Source organism: Scatophagus argus, chromosome 8 (genome assembly GCF_020382885.2).
Source record: "Scatophagus argus isolate fScaArg1 chromosome 8, fScaArg1.pri, whole genome shotgun sequence".
Classification (NCBI taxonomy): Eukaryota; Metazoa; Chordata; class Actinopteri; family Scatophagidae; genus Scatophagus; species Scatophagus argus.
In genome coordinates this window covers 21,009,199-21,025,302 of record NC_058500.1, presented here as the reverse complement: position 1 = coordinate 21,025,302, position 16,104 = coordinate 21,009,199, and the positions used below count along the sequence as shown (strand labels likewise).

Sequence of the window (16,104 nt, the reverse complement as noted above, 5' to 3'; positions counted from 1 at the left end):
AGTTCTCTGCCAGGTGTGTCTGCTTATCAAGTGTGTCTGTCTTGATGCATGTAATGCATGTGTTGGTCTCTTTCCTCTCACAGTCACTTTCAAAGTTTTACAGCAAAAATCCTCCGAGGCAGCTGCACAGGCAAATGGCAAAACAATTTCACAAAATGTATTTATAGATTTTGTTTGTTTGTACCACATCAGCTAACGCACAGGAAAGCATAGTAAAGGGTGAAGAATTATTAAAGAGAAGAGGCAGGTGCTGAGGTAAAGCCTCGACAACCTCTATAGAGTGGCATCACTAATATAAATAAATATTGTCAGAAATTAAATGTATTCCTTTGTACTAATTACACTTCAAAGGAATATTTTTTTTATTATTTTAAAATGTAGGGGTCTTTTATTTATTTAATTAGTTAGTTTTTTTCCCCTATCAGATTTTAGATTGTGTAATCTGGAGAATGAAGTCTGAAGGTAGGGAGTGAAAATACAGAAATAAGTAATAAGTAATAACCTGAACAGTCCAGTGAAGAAGATGCCAATGCAGCAAGGAACATATGAAGCCAGAGAGAGGGAAAAAGATTGTTACACATTATATCTTTAGGCATGAACCATGTGTGTGAGCGTGCATGTGAAAGAGTGTACACAAAGAGAGAAGGGTCATTGTCCTTGATTGCAGTGCCCACTTGAGACATTGAGACTCGATCACGTTGCAATCACAATGTTCAGTGTTCAAATCTGAAATCAGGAAGCTTCTGGAGAGCAGCCAATCAATACCATAAAGATCATCAAGGACAATGCTGTGACTGCCTCTGACACACACACACACTCTCTCTCTCTCTCTCAACCTTCTTATTTTCTATTTCATTATATCCCCTTGACCCCCACCACCTCTAAGAATCTCTCTCTTTCTCTTGCTCCCTCCCTCTCTCATTAACACATGGATGCTAAGCCATGGCCTGACATTCTTGCGTGAGCTCATTTTGAGTCGGAATAAAACACACAGAGAGAAACCGAGGTTAGGACAATGACTGGACAAAACTAGAATAACAGCCTTGCACCACCGAGTTGCTGTTCACATCCATATGTAACTGTCGTGACTGATACAAAGCTTCATCACATAGTGAAACAACAATCACCTGAAGCTCATTACACTCAAAGTCAGTGAGCTTGTGGTGGACTACAATACTTCAAATATGGATGATGCTGCAAAGGAGCAACACATACTACAGAGTGGATACTTCACACACATCTTCAACCCGGCAACACAGAAGATCTACACAATCAGCACAGTTTCAAGATTAGGATCACCAAGCACCTGAGTTCAGTGTCTGACCAAATGTGAAATATGGTCACAATCTGCCCTTCTATTCTTGAGTTATGCTGTTGAATAATGGACAGAAAACTATGATGTCACAGTGTAGTTGACCTTTGACCACCAAAATTAAATCAGTTCATCCTTGGTTCCAACTTTACCTTTAAGCCACATTTGAAAATAAATAAATAAATATTCCCTGGGTGATGAATCAAGTACATAGTAGAGTTGCTTTTATCTTCAGCGTATCATTTTATTAAACAGAAACACCATGAATGGTGTTCCGCAGTGTTGATCAGAGCTGACCAACACTTTTCCTCACATAAGACATCAGAGAAGACACAATTAACATAATTGTCGTGACGGAACCCATTGAGTTTGAAGTATGCCATGTGTGTCTGATAAAACAACAGAAGGACTTTGTGTATGCATTAGTGTATGGGTGTGTGTATGTGTTTTTGTGTGTGTATTAATGGACAGACAGATGGGACAGTCTAGAAGAACAGTTGATCAAGGCTTTATACTGCAGCTGGCCCTTTCTCCTCCCCTCTGCAGCAAACACACACTCAGGGATACAACAAAGGTTGACTGGCACTGCTTGCATGTGTGTGTGTGTGTGTGAGTGTGTTTAGTGTGGCAGCTGCCCTGGCATCAGGTGGGCAACTCCAATTCTACATGAAGAAAGCACAGCTGCTCTAATATGTAAACACATGCCGTTTCCTCCACTAAACACAACACACACTGATGAAGATCAACTCTCATGCCGACACTGGGTGTTTGAGACTCCGTTTAATCTAAGGATCAGCATCTCACAGAGACGTTCACACAAACAAATGGAAAACTGACCCTTTGCCATCTTATGACACGTACACACACGCACACACATACAGTCTGTATCCTTTCCTGCATGTGCCCTCTAATCAGATGCACATATATACACACCCACACAAAACACACACCCATGCAGGCTGTGTCATTCCTTGACGTGAAGGAGATTAACAGAACAGGCACAAACACACACTGAACTGCTTCTTCTGCACTCTAATCAGACATAAACACACACCCACACAAGCAGCATCTTTCCCTTCATGTTAAACCTGAAGACTGTCAAACACACACACAGAGTGAGCTGCATCCACCCTTAGACACTAGTAGAATGTGTCAAACAAATCTGCACAGGCACACACTACCATCAACATACCCCACACACACACACAACCAGCGACCTCCAATGTGCCAGTTGTTCTCCAGATGCACGCCAGAAACTGAGACACATGTCCACCCATCACCTCCCGTATCTGTGCAGACACATGTTGTGATGGGAGGAGGTTAGCCAGCTTGAATCAGGCCACTGGCACCTGACACCGGTCATCAGCACAACAGCTGTCTGAACACATCGCTGGCTGCTGCTGAACGTCTGCATATGTGTCTGTTGTTTGTCTGGACTTGTGGCCGTACATGCCCTAACAGCAGGACATTCTGACTCAGTGTCTGCAGTAACATGCGTTAGTTAGGGGCCTGGATTTCTGGAGTAATGGTGTTAATACAGGGTTATTTCTGATGGCATATTTTCCATCCATGATTACGATGTGCTGTGTTCACACCACAGAGGGGCAAGCCCTTCTTGGAAGACAGTGAAGCAGATAGGAACAGTGGAACACGTATGTGATCAGCACCCAAGTCATTATCACAATGGAGGACATTTTTATTGTCAACATTCATAACTTTTTATCAGAGTTTTTTTTTTCTTTGTTTGTTTGTTTGTTTTTATAAACACAATCTGAGCAGCACCAAGCAATAAACCAATGAAGTTAGTAAATAATAAATAGTGACTATTGTGGAGCATTTAGCAAAAAGGTAGACATACTCAGGAGATGGTGGAGACAAACAGAGCTAAAAGGACAGTGGATATTGGACCTCAATTCATCAGCAACAAAAAAATATGCGACAGCAATGGTGTTTTAGCCAGTTGATAACACTTTAATAGTTGTAATAGTTTATTGTGTGACTGCCAGCTGACACTTCTGTGATGAGCATGAAAAAGGCAATTTCAGTCTAAGTTTATCCAAAATGTAAGATAGCCTTTTTTTCAGATGGATTTACTATATACAACCAATAGGCACACCAGTTAGTTTCTAAAATGTCAATACCAAAGTCAGTGCAAGGGTTTTGAGTGAATTAAAGCATCTCACAGTTGATAGGTTTAGCTGTGATCTTTCCCTTTGTCTCTTGACGCTCGCAAAGCCTTCCCACTTATCAAAGATTCATTAGCTCTCTAATCCATCCATCTAGCTCTCATGCACATCGTCCATCCATTAACACTGTGCCATATTCCTCCAGAGGGACTGCTGAGATAATGCCCTGCTCAAGGACACAGGGGGTAATACATATGAAGTGATAGCCCACCTGGGAATTGAACCCACAACCACAATGGCACATTAGCAGTGGCTGCCTCTAATGAGTGATGCAGAACAGTATCATATCAGCCTACATCCTGGAAGTGGCAAAGACCCTGCATGCAGTTGTAATTCAGATCACTCTAGCAGAGCTAAAGCACCACTTCTGTACACACACACACACACACACACACACACACACACACACACACACACACACACACACACACACACACACACACATACTGTCCATTTGTCTGCCACTATGATAAGTAACAGCTGGGGGATTCAAATGCAGATGAGTACAGAGGAGACATTTTAACGGGCAGAAGGTGTAGCCCCATTAATTCATTTTCACACTCGGGCATTCATTCTCTGCATGGAATCATTTTGGCAGTAATAAAGAAAGAACGTAGTCCCGTGATTTCCTCAAAAGAAAACTATTTCACATGTACTTCAGATGAAGACATTTTTCAAACCAAAATTTTCACAGAAAATATGAATATAATGGTCATACATTTATATTCATATATTATTCATTTAAACAATAAATACTTCAAACTCATCCCTTTTGGCCTGTGCACAGATGGAATCACGTTTTGCATATACTAAATATATTTTAGTCAATCTATTTCTACATATGTTCGACTGTATTAGTCATAAAACAATAAGATAATGCTTTCCTAATCCGACAGAGGGGGTAATTTGGGTATTACACCAGCATCAAGACAGAAAAAGCAACAAATAAGTCAAGAAAATTAGGAAATAAATTATTCCAAGCATACACAATAAAAACATGAATAGATATTGCCCTGTGCATAATGCTATGGATAGGCCAGCTGTCAAAACTGCCCCGTTATGCTCCATGAAAACTCTGGTTTCCTTGGAGTCAAAGTGAAGCGCATTGGGTCATTTTGGTGCTATTAGTTTCCACTATCATTATAAACCATGACTTCAGTGTTAAGACAATGGAACACATTTCACCAATTAAGCTCATCTCAATCAAACACATGCATGAGGATTGGACGTGGATGCTCTGTAGGACTCTTATAAGCAGGTGTCATATCTACCTTACGTGTCTTGTGTCTTCATTCATCTTTCTCCCTGGTTGTGTACCACTGTGTCTTTCTCTCACATGAAAGGACTGACAGAGATAACACTTTTTCCAGGCTGACATACACTAATGTACTAATGGACAGACAAGATAAGGACAATGAGGAAGAGGAGAGAGGGGATGAGGAGTGAAGGAGAAGGGCAGTGCAACACACACACACGCACACACATAAACGCACAGATGAGGCTGGAAATTCTCGAGGGAGGCAGATTTTGTGGGCATGTAGCCCACCTCAGTTGGAAGAGAGAGACAGGGAGCTGAAGGTGACATACGAGTGAGAGGGAGTAGAGGGGAAGAGAGGGAGGTCATAGACAGCAAAACTACAAGACCTGAAGAGAGGCAGTGCAGAGAAGTACTAGTGGAGAGAAGAGGATAATAATTCACTCAAACAGTAGCACCGCTTACAGCCGTAATGTTATCACTGCAAGATTTACACACTAGTCTTTTCTCGACAGGCTTTCAACAGTGTCTACACACACACACACACACATTTTGCCACATATTCATTTATGGAGGATCAAATATGAACACGAAAACATTGCACCACTGACAATTTGATATGTATCATTTCATGTGTCCAAATACTATCAGGTACACACACACAATGAAAGTGTGCACGCCAGTCTAGTGTCAGTGACACTCAGATCGCACTTTTAAGCATGTGTGTGGCATATTGAATGTGTGCATATACTTGTGTAGACTAAGTGCATGTGTAGCAGGGAAAAAGTTCCAGGCACAAACTACTACAAACACACACACACACACACACAGCTTCACAAAAAGCCTGTTGTGTACTCTGAGAAACTAATAGGACATTATTCCACTAACTTCTAGTTAATGGGATAAGGATGGAATTAGTGTGTTCAGGTGTTGCGCTCATCTGCTCATTATGAGTTTGCATTGGAGAGAAGAGAAACTATAGTCTGTACACACTCACACACAAACAGGGAAACAGACAGCAGCCTGGACCAAGATTATCAATCATCTCTACCAGCCTGGTGTTTTTGCCATTTAACCAGGCTGAGCAGTCGATGCGCTGCTTCAATCATCGTCTGCCAGTCTAAATGCTAGTGCTAATTAGCATTCACATGCTAAATTACCTCCCATCCCATGTTTCCTGATTAGGCTTAATCATTCTGACAGCTAGTTTTACTGCAAAGCTTGCACAGCCAGTACGTGTACAACTATCTCAGACTCCAGGAAGGGATCCAAGACACTCTCAGTCACATACTGGGATTTGAAGAGCAGTTATTCTGCTTGCAAAAACCTTTGAAACCAGTGTGCAGACAGTGGAGCAACTGTCCAGTGGGCCACAAGATAAATCTGAATGATGATTCACTTTTGCTGACTTTTCCCTAAACATTGTGTTTTATGTAGAACAGCTTTGCCTCTTCAGGCCTCTGAAGTTGTTAAAATAATCTGAGAAAGTTAGAAAGGAAAACCACGTTGCTGGGAATTTCTCAGTGATGAAAGAAGTACTCAGATCCTTTATTAAAAGTACCAACAAAATGACAACACTGCATTACAAGTAAAATCTTCACATTAAAAAAAGGATAATCAGCAGCTCAATGATTCAAGGAGCTTTATTGTCATTTCACACATGTAGAAACATGAGGTGGAACGAAATTAGTTTCCCTGGTCCCAGTATAAGCCCAATAACCTAACAAAGTACCTAATGCTATAAATACAAAACAACACTATATAAATATAAAAAACAATCAGAATAAAAGATATAAATGATGTAAACAGTGAACAGTGTCAGAACTAATAGCAATTGTTCTGCTGAGAAACAGCCCCTGTTGAAAAAAAGGCCTCCTAATATATTCTTGTATATGACATAATTAGAATATTAACACTGATAAATCAATGTATAAAAAGCATGTTACTGCTGTAAGCTGGTTGAGGCGGAGCTAACTGATCAACTTTATGGATAGTTTAGTCCAGTGGTTCCAGATCAGGGGTCAGTTCTCCAACACAAATTTTGTATTTATTTTTGCGGCCTTTCTCTTTTAGTATTATCAGTTATGTTGGCAGCAGCCTTCCCGCAGCTGGATAATGTACCCGCCTGGAGGCCGCACGGTCCATGTACAGGACACAAAATACCCCCAGAGGTCCTGTGTCGCTTCTCCTGACAGGTCAGAGCTGTTTTGGCAGCACAAAGGGGAACCTACAACATTTCAAGCAGGTGTTTCTAATGTTGCAGCTGATCAGTGTATGTCACTGTTGTCACTCACAAGTTGAGGAGAACATGTGAAGCATCTTGCTAAAGATTGAAATTGATGACGTCTGTGTAGGTGGGCCATGTACCAACGAAGGAGCATGGCCTTGAACTTCTGGTCTGGCTCTGAGACGCCCTGAAGCCTAACCAGTCCCACTCGTCTCCGTGTCTCAAGGCAGTGAAGAGCCAGCGTTATGTCAATCAGCCAGTTGGCACAGTTACCTCTGAAACGCTGCTCCAATCACTCCTGTCACTCAGGCTATCTTCCAAGATGGAAAGGAGAGGGAAAAGTAATTGGATTTGCTGCTAGGAGGGAAATGATGAAATGACATGAAACCACCCTTCACCCACCACACACATCCCCATTCACACACCTATACACCGCTTGGAGGAAATCTCCCTCTCTCACCGCCCGCCTCTTTTTGTTTCTGAAATCTGGAAATACTTCAGGCTGCCGAGTGTTTCTTTTCATCTCTCCTGATGTGGTGAGAGTGCCTTGTTCTCCCAGGTAGACAAAAGAGGAGACGAAATGAGGGGAATGAAAGGATTTCCAGGTTTTTATTGAGATCTAGGGGGGGTTTAGGATGTTTCTGGCAAATGGCACAGAAGGCAGCCCATTGGTACCCCACCTACAGTTTGTCTCCCAGCGAAGTGATGCACTGCAGTGTTTAAAAGAAAAATGTAATCATGTCCACTTTGAAGTACTGACCAAAGAAAAACAATGAAATGCACACATGCTGCTGCCGGCTGGCAAGCATGAGACCGCTGGGTTTTGACTAGTAGAGAGGTAGCCTGTCATACTGTTTCTGAAAGGCTGAATCCTGCATCCCTTCCACCCAATACTGTGCCCCATACTGAGGGTACTGTGCCCTTTGTCCTACCATACATTCCAGTCTTGTATCATATATTCCATTATGTCCTTCAGTCTTCAGCCAACACCATCTAAATCCTTTATCTTCTCTACTCCACATCCAACATTACTGGTGTTGTCATGATAAACAATTTAATTACCGGTAATAGTTAATTGAAGCCACAGTGGTGAAATTCATGGTCTTAATTTTCAGAGGGGTTTTTTTCCTCTTAAATTGGTTGCTTTTTGTTTTCTACACTTTTCTCTAACACCTGACTCTGAGTAAGCGTAAAGTGAGCAACATAGCATCCATTTTGGTTTGGGTAGTTGGAAAGCAGCACTGTTTTTATAACTTAACAAGTGAGACCATCCAAACTCACATCCAGATCAGCATGTACACAGCATCAACATTTTGTCATTGCTTTTTATTTCTTATTGGTCATTAATTCCTTGGTTTTGATACAGGGCTCTTAATCATGTGCAGTGGTTACCACTATCACAGCAAATGGGTTCCAGGTTTCGAATCTCGGTTTGGGCCCTTCTTTGTGGAGTTTGCATGTTCTCCCTGTCAGGGGTGGAGCTTCTGTGGTGGCATGGAGTGGCACCCGCCCCCCCAATAATCTGTGCCTCCGCTATGAAAATACTCTGGCTCCGCCTCTGCTCCCTGTGCCTGCATGGGTTTTCTTTGGGTACTCTGGCTTCCTCCCACAATCCCAAAAAGATATACATTAGGTTAACTGGCTTCTCTACATTGTCCCTAGGCGTGAGTGTGTGAGTGCGTGGTTGTCTGTCTTTGTGTGTCAGCCCTGCGATTGATTGACAGGCCAGGGTGTACCCTGCCTTTCGCCCGTAGTCAGTTGGGATAGGCTCAAGTGCCCCCATGACCCTGACGGATAAGCGGTATAGAGTGGATGGATAGATGGCTTTTAATGAGCTGTTCTCCATTGTGCCACATTAAGCCAATAAAGAGTCAAAAGAATTTGACCATAGAATGCAGTCAGAACCAATAAAGAAAGAAGCTACCAAGTCAACAGCACTTGTTGGGTGGGTATTTTACACATACATGCCGTTACCTTAGTCAGTCCCGGCTTTTTGATGAGTCATGCTGATGTAAAGCAGAACAGATTAACCCTTACATCACAGCTCGCCTTGTGTTTGTCTCTCACAAACATACGTACCCAGACAAAGACACCATCACTTATCCAATGGACTGCCCAGGTTCAAGATTTACTCGAGCGGTTATATATTCATAGACCAATCAATACAGGGAGTCTAGCAGTCGAGACATGCCTATGCAGGCAAACACACATTCAGCAACAGTCACGATGTAGGAATTCTAATGAGCGTGCACTTGCACAGACATCAATATGCTGTGGCTTTACATTTCATTAGGCCAAGGAGGAGCGCAGTTTAACTCCCAATGAAGAGCAATAAAACCACACAGCCTGTAAGCATTGCTTCCCTCAGTCTCAGCATCAGTCTCCTTTTCTCCCTCTTTCAAATCCCATCCCTATCCACTCTTCCTCCCTCCAAATTCTGTTTTGTACAAATCTAGTTCACTCATTAAACAAGTTGTTCTCCAATTTATCGTGGAAGATCTAATTTAAATCTAAAACTAATCGCCTCCTGTGTCTTAGGAGACTTGCCAGGCACCAACAAATGCAAAAGCCTCATAAACTGGCTATAGGTGTAATCGCTGCTGATTTGTTGTAACTGCTGTTCTGTCTCACCATTTCCCTGCTTATACACATGACTACATGTTACTGCAGCATCTGCATTGATCTGCGCGAGGACACCGGCAGCCTCCACCTCTGTATTCACCTTCCTCCCTCCATCCCCGGACACAGGAAGACACGCCGGCTGAGGGGAAATGGGATTCCGATCAGCGGGATATCATCCAGGATCTGCTGACCCCACACACTCAACACACACACACACACAAATCAGCTGTCTGCACCCACACAGAACAGGGGTCAGGCACAAGGACTAGCGGGCTAGGTTTCAGTCGACTTAGCAAAACACCAGAGACAGGAAGCTGTGCAGGGAGGCATGTGTGTGTCCGCGTGAGTGTGTGCACATTATCATAGCCTATATAAAAGCACTTGACAGCAGCATTACTGCAACAGATATTGCACTGAATACCAAAACACACAGGCCTAATGTTTAAACTGTCAAACTTGTGTCAAAAAGTGTAGCAGCTGGATGTTTCAAATGCATTTTAGTTAGCTTTAACAGCCTATGGCAGAAAATAAAATGTAAACACAAAGAATTCTGAACAAAGGCATCACCATGTCAGCACCAACAAAGTGATGGATGACTTGAAAGTAGTGTCCTTAGGGGACATTGTCTAAAACTTTTCAAAATTCAGTGCTGCTGACATTGACATGAGAATGTAACTTTTTATTGTTTTATTATTTATTTAGTGCAATATATGGAGTATTGGTGACACAAACACGCTCATACGGAGATGTCCTACTGAGGGGAGAAGTAAAAAACAGTGAAAATACACAAGAGTCTCACAGTCGGATCTCAGATAAAGAACAGCTGATTGGCATACACACTGTGTGGTATACTCAAAATGGGCACTCGAGGAACACACACACACACACACACACACACACCCAAACACTGTAAACCCACAGGCTCAAAGGGGCTGCATGATGTGTGTATGGTGAACATGATGAGAAGTTACTGCTGGGTTGTGATTGAGGATAGCACACACACACACACACACACACACAAAACAAGGTGCTTTCACACCGAAGGTACTCTGGAGACACTTATAAGAAATCATCTTCACCCACCTTGAGGCCACTCAGAAACACTCCCTGGCACTAGAAAACACTGTGACTAGACCGCCAAACAACACTCGACAAGATAAAACCAACACAGCTTGGGGTTGTCGAACAGCATGAGCTCCGCACATCACCCAGAAACACACAGACACACACAACCTCGCTCTGTAAAAAAGATGCAACTCCAGAGCTGCTACCTTGTTTTTGTCAACTAACATTTATGTGTCTTATTTGCTATGTTTTAAAAGTGTTCTGTGACAATGCCAAAGCACTGGAAATCCATTTTAAGACAAAACACACTCAATATGACATTAAAGACACACACACATTCATAGCTGAGGTATGTAATAAGATTTCTGATGACAAAACCAGCAATACCAACAGTGATGCCCATTGAAAATACATCTTAAAATGACACTGAATTGCTTCAAGTGAAAATGGCTTTTTGTAGACTATGAAAACACATTCACACACACACACACACCGAAACACACTGCGGTACTCCGGCACTTTTATTAGTCTTCGCAGTTATTGCTATAAATTATGTTGCACATCATCACAAATTCTAAGAAACAGCCAATGACAAAAGTCAGAAAATATTTTACAAGATGACAATAAAGTCAGTGTCATGTGAAAATCTTAGTTGGTGGATGAATGGAGATGCGAGGTTTTCACACCACAACAGCAATATTTCTTCTACTTTAAAGAGCAAACTGAGCGCACACACACACACAAACACGCCCACTTCAGGAAGCCTACCTTCTTCATGCGTCCACTGCGGGTGCCAGTGAACGCCACAGTGTGTCCGCGGTAGTCATAGGCAGCCACAGAGGTCATGCCGTCGTCTTTGTCCACATAAAGCGGGATGCCTTCGATGGCGGTGGTGCCCCCTAGAGGCTGGTTGAAGTCCTGGCCGCAGAAGTTATCATCTATCTGCAGAGGCTGGGATATCAGGGGGATAGGAGGAGAGAAATCCATTAACTTAAACCTTACCACTTTTGAAATCCCCTTTTTCTCGTTAAACTAACATTAATTCCACCTCTTTTTACACTTTTGAGGTGCTGGAACAGGCAATCTGCTGCAGATTTAGTGAGAAATGGTGCAAAATTCATGTGCATCACTGGAAAAATTAACTTCAGTTCTCAACTCCTCAGTTTCTCATTTTTTAAAATCATGATAGACAAGAGGACAAGGACAAAAGGCAGTTAAGGCCTTTTCTGACTGGTGCTTTCCCCTTCATTACAGCCTTTGATTATTCTATAGAACATGATGTCAAACCAAGCAATTAAACATCTCAGCATGGTTCGAATGGATGAACAGTTGTTTGCTAATGTTTTAAATATTGATTTCTTTGTATACAGCTTTGGCAATGTGGTTTATAATAAGAGACAAGCCAATACAGAGAGTAAATCAAACGGAGCTGAAACAGACATGAAGGGGAGAGGGATCACATGGGCAGGACACCAAAGGAGATGACACACAAATGACAGGAAGTAAATTATAGGTTAGATTAGCATATCATAATCAAAGTGTCTCGTACAGGCACATTGCCATGCTGATATGTTGATATGTCATGCCTGATTTATGAACGTGTGTGCATGTGTGTGTGTGTGAGTGAGTGAGTGAGTGTAATAGGCATGTCATTAAAAGCATGTGATAGCTGTGTCACATCAGGAGGTTCCCCTGACTGCGACACGTGTAACGGAGATAATCGACAGCGACTGAATTACTCAGGCGACCTCACAAAGACACACACACACGTTCACATATCCTGCACACATATAAATGAAATACACAACTTCAGGTCTAACAACTTTGAAAAGAGATTAACCAGATGCACATTAATACATACGACACATGAGAGAACATCCAGTACGTGTGTGCTTAAGTTTACATCCAAACGTAGTGCAAGTTTGAACAGAATTTCAGCATAAACAAAGTGCAAATGAAACGTGTTTTCCATCCACTACTGTTATGTGAATTTTAATAGTTCCCTCATGGAGATAAGAGTTTATGATGCTTACTCTAAATTCTGATGTCTCCAGTCACCATTAGAGAAGAGTGCAGGATGAGAACATATGATTGAAAGAGCACCACTCAAACCTCAAACAAATAAAGACAAAATGGAAATGTGGAATTTATGGTTGTTTCATGTATTAATTTGAGGAAGTCTCTTTATAGAACCACACAGATCTGATATTTTCATCTGCTGCTATTTTAGCCGCAGGAAATGTTTATGAGGGTCACTTGCTTCATGTAAGTTATGATTTATTCAGCAAGTCTGTTTCTACTGCACGGTATTGCGTTTATGCTTTATTTAAACAGTAACTTTTCCACCTCAGCCAGTTTGTGATATCCAATCAGGTTGTTTTTTAAGAGCCAATGAAAAATGCGCTTAAAATAGCTGAATAGAACCTACTCTGGGAATTCACATGCACACACAAAGAAAAAATAAGAAACAAAAAAAAAAAGATAATCAGCACTGACAGGAACAGATATACAGCATCACAAGTAAACACACACATACACAAGTAGCCTCCCACACTACACAAATTAACACGGCAGCTTTCTCTTGTTCATAACAAGACGTATCGTCTCCATGGAGACAAATCAATCACACCTCCAAAAAAGCGAGGCTGTCAGGATATGTGTGTGCATGTTCACACACACAAGTGTGTGTGTTGCAGGTTGAGAAAGGGTTGAGAAAAAGCCTGTGGCAGACATTGTCTGAGGTGGCCAGAAACACAGCAAAGTTAAACTTTAATGAACAAAGACAGAAAGTGAGACAAAATGGGTAAGAGAGAGAAACACATACAAACAAAGCTTCAGCTTTTGTGTGATTTACACAAACGTTCTCAATTTTGGAACTGTTTTGCAAGTAATTTGAGAGGAAGAAAGGAAGACAAAAAGAGCAAGTAAACAAAATGAAGGCAAATAAGGTGATGCAGAGGAGATGGAGACAGATATGAAGAAAAGGGATAAAAATGGAGAAATCGAGACAGGGAAAGGAAGACGAAGATGGGCAAGAGAGTAAAGAGACAGAGAGAGATGACTCGGTGACAGTATGAACCCTGGCCTTGGGTTTCTGCCATACAATTCCCCTTGTTTCCTCTGATAAAGACACCACTTCCTCTCTTTCACTATAATCTTTCTGTCCCTCTCTCTCTCTCTCCTCGTCCCGCTGCTAATCCTCTTCTTCACTCTCTCTTCCTTCTTGTCTCTCTTTCCACATATTTCTCTTCTCCCTTTCATTATTTTTTCTTTCAAGGTTCACACAGAGTGGCCAGTGGGAAATCATGTCCGTCCCAGAAGATTTACTGTATTCCTAGTGTTTTCACATGCCTGTGGCTCTCTGGGTTTCTATTTCCTTCCTTCCTTCCTTCCTTCCCCCTTTTCTTCCTTCCTTCCTTTAAGAGCATTATCAGGATGATGACCATGGATTTGAAGCATTTACATGTCACATCATGGTCGAGACAAATGACATAGGTGTAATAGAGGTGTAGGTCACCAAGCTAAGAATAAATAATTGGGCCAAAGGGGAGACTTGTGTGGCATGATTGTCAAAAGCGATGCTGCTGTATATTTGCATGTGTGATTAAAGCCATAAGTGTTCTGTTCCCCTGAAAACAACGCCTGCCATCCTCTTTGTGTCCAAACCAAAACTTTTAAAGGGCATGACTGCAGTGAAAAATGGTTTATTATAGTGACTCGTGATAACATAATTTAGCCTGGATTTATTTATGCAGGGCGCCTCAGACTTGTAAACTAATCTGCATTCCCAGTGTCTGTCGAGCTCGCACACACAGAAGTGAGATCGCCATCTTCCCAGCGCTGTTGCCGGCATGCTGAGGACGCTAATGGTTTGTTATGTTTAGCCTGACTTGCATCATTACCATAGAGTCAACAGCTCAGATTGAGGCACAGTGAAGCATTCAGTCGACGTGTTTTCACTGCAGACAAATGTGGCCTCACACAGACCTGACATCTGCTAGCTGTTGTGTGCCTTGTAGACATGTAATTCCTACAGTTTTCCTACTCGATCATTCCTATACAACAGCTCATTCATCCAGCAATACAAAAGTGACTGAATAGCTTTTTATTTTATTTTTTTAAAAAAGCAGACATTCATCATTTAATTACATTTTGTTTATTTTGATGTCTGGGAACTGAGTCATTATTATTGTATTTGATGCATGTTAACATGCGATGCATGTCATGAATACATGTGAAAATTATTCCTGAATTTGTCACTCCTTTATGTGACAGTGCATGCCCAACAAGCACTCATCACATGTGTTGCATGCAATTACCATTTGTGCTGATATCTTCATGCATCTCGGGCAGATCCAGTAACTACCCAAGCTCACAAACTCTATGAAGGATATGAGACAGATTAAATCCCACAAATGCACTCTAGCCATATGTTGAATAGGTGTAAATGTATCTGCCTCTTCAAGACGCACACGCAAGCTTTTCTCCTCTCACAGTCAGTAAGCAAAGACAGCTAAAGTTCACTGACATTAGGTGATGCTCACGTCGCTTGAGACCGAGCAAACGCAATCTCACTGATCCCTGAATGACCTGGTAGAGAGTGAGAGAGCTTTAATCTCTGTGGGGGAGGCAGCAATGTGAATGAGAGCTGGTGAGGACTCACAGTCCATAAATGCACTTTATCCATGTGTTTGTTTTAGTTTATGGATAATTTGTAGTTAACTACCTGTGGTCATCAACTAGCTAACAAGTTAGCGGTTGCGTTCCGCAACTTAAATGCAAGTATGCAAAAGGTTTTTGGGCAGTTACCAAACAGCTTCAGGTGAATCACCAATCCCTCGTTGCACTGAAGCAGAGCTTTCTCAGATTTGCGGGAAGGTGAGGAAATCACCTCAAAACAGATTGATCGGATTTGTGATCTGCTAGATGGCGATACACACCTGGTTATGTGTAAGAGTATTTTAAAAACATCCTACCTGCATACAAGACGACTAAGACATTTTTTTTATTTTTTTGGATCCACCACGTCTGAGACGAGTTCAATACCATCCAGTGGATTTGCAGAACAATGTACTATTTTAACAGCGAATATCATGGCAAGCTCACTATTATAAATGTAATTAAAGCTATTTCTGAGCTTAAACAGATATTCAGAACAAGGGCAAAATTTTGAAATTTGGTCCAAGCCACTACTGAACAGACAAATACTTGTTAATATGGTACTTTTATCTCATCAAAGGCTAAAATAAAATAAGAGCTTAATATTTTAACTTGAGCAACTTTTCCATCTAACAAAAGAAAAAAAAATGTTCACATTTGTTAAATGTTGTCCAAATGCTGTTTAATGTAGCCATACAGGAACTAAAGGTACAGTTCTGAATTCCAACAATATGAATCTGAGTTTCCAGTTTCCAGTTATCAATACATTTACATCATT

General features: G+C 41.6%; 1 protein-coding gene across 5 annotated transcripts in view; it reads right to left on the bottom strand.

Annotated features, from left to right (window-relative positions):
* The window catches only part of LOC124063494 (plexin-A1-like), a 279,266-nt gene that overhangs the window by 189,508 nt on the left and 73,654 nt on the right, over positions 1-16,104 (bottom strand). For all 5 annotated transcript variants that reach the window (XR_006844116.1, XM_046397214.1, XM_046397216.1 and 2 more), the window contains one exon: positions 11,436-11,618. Coding sequence is in view for 4 of the 5 variants with exons in the window: in XM_046397214.1 (XP_046253170.1) it covers positions 11,436-11,618 (183 nt within the window). In the remaining variant the exon portion in view is untranslated. The remainder of the gene's footprint in view (positions 1-11,435; positions 11,619-16,104) is intronic.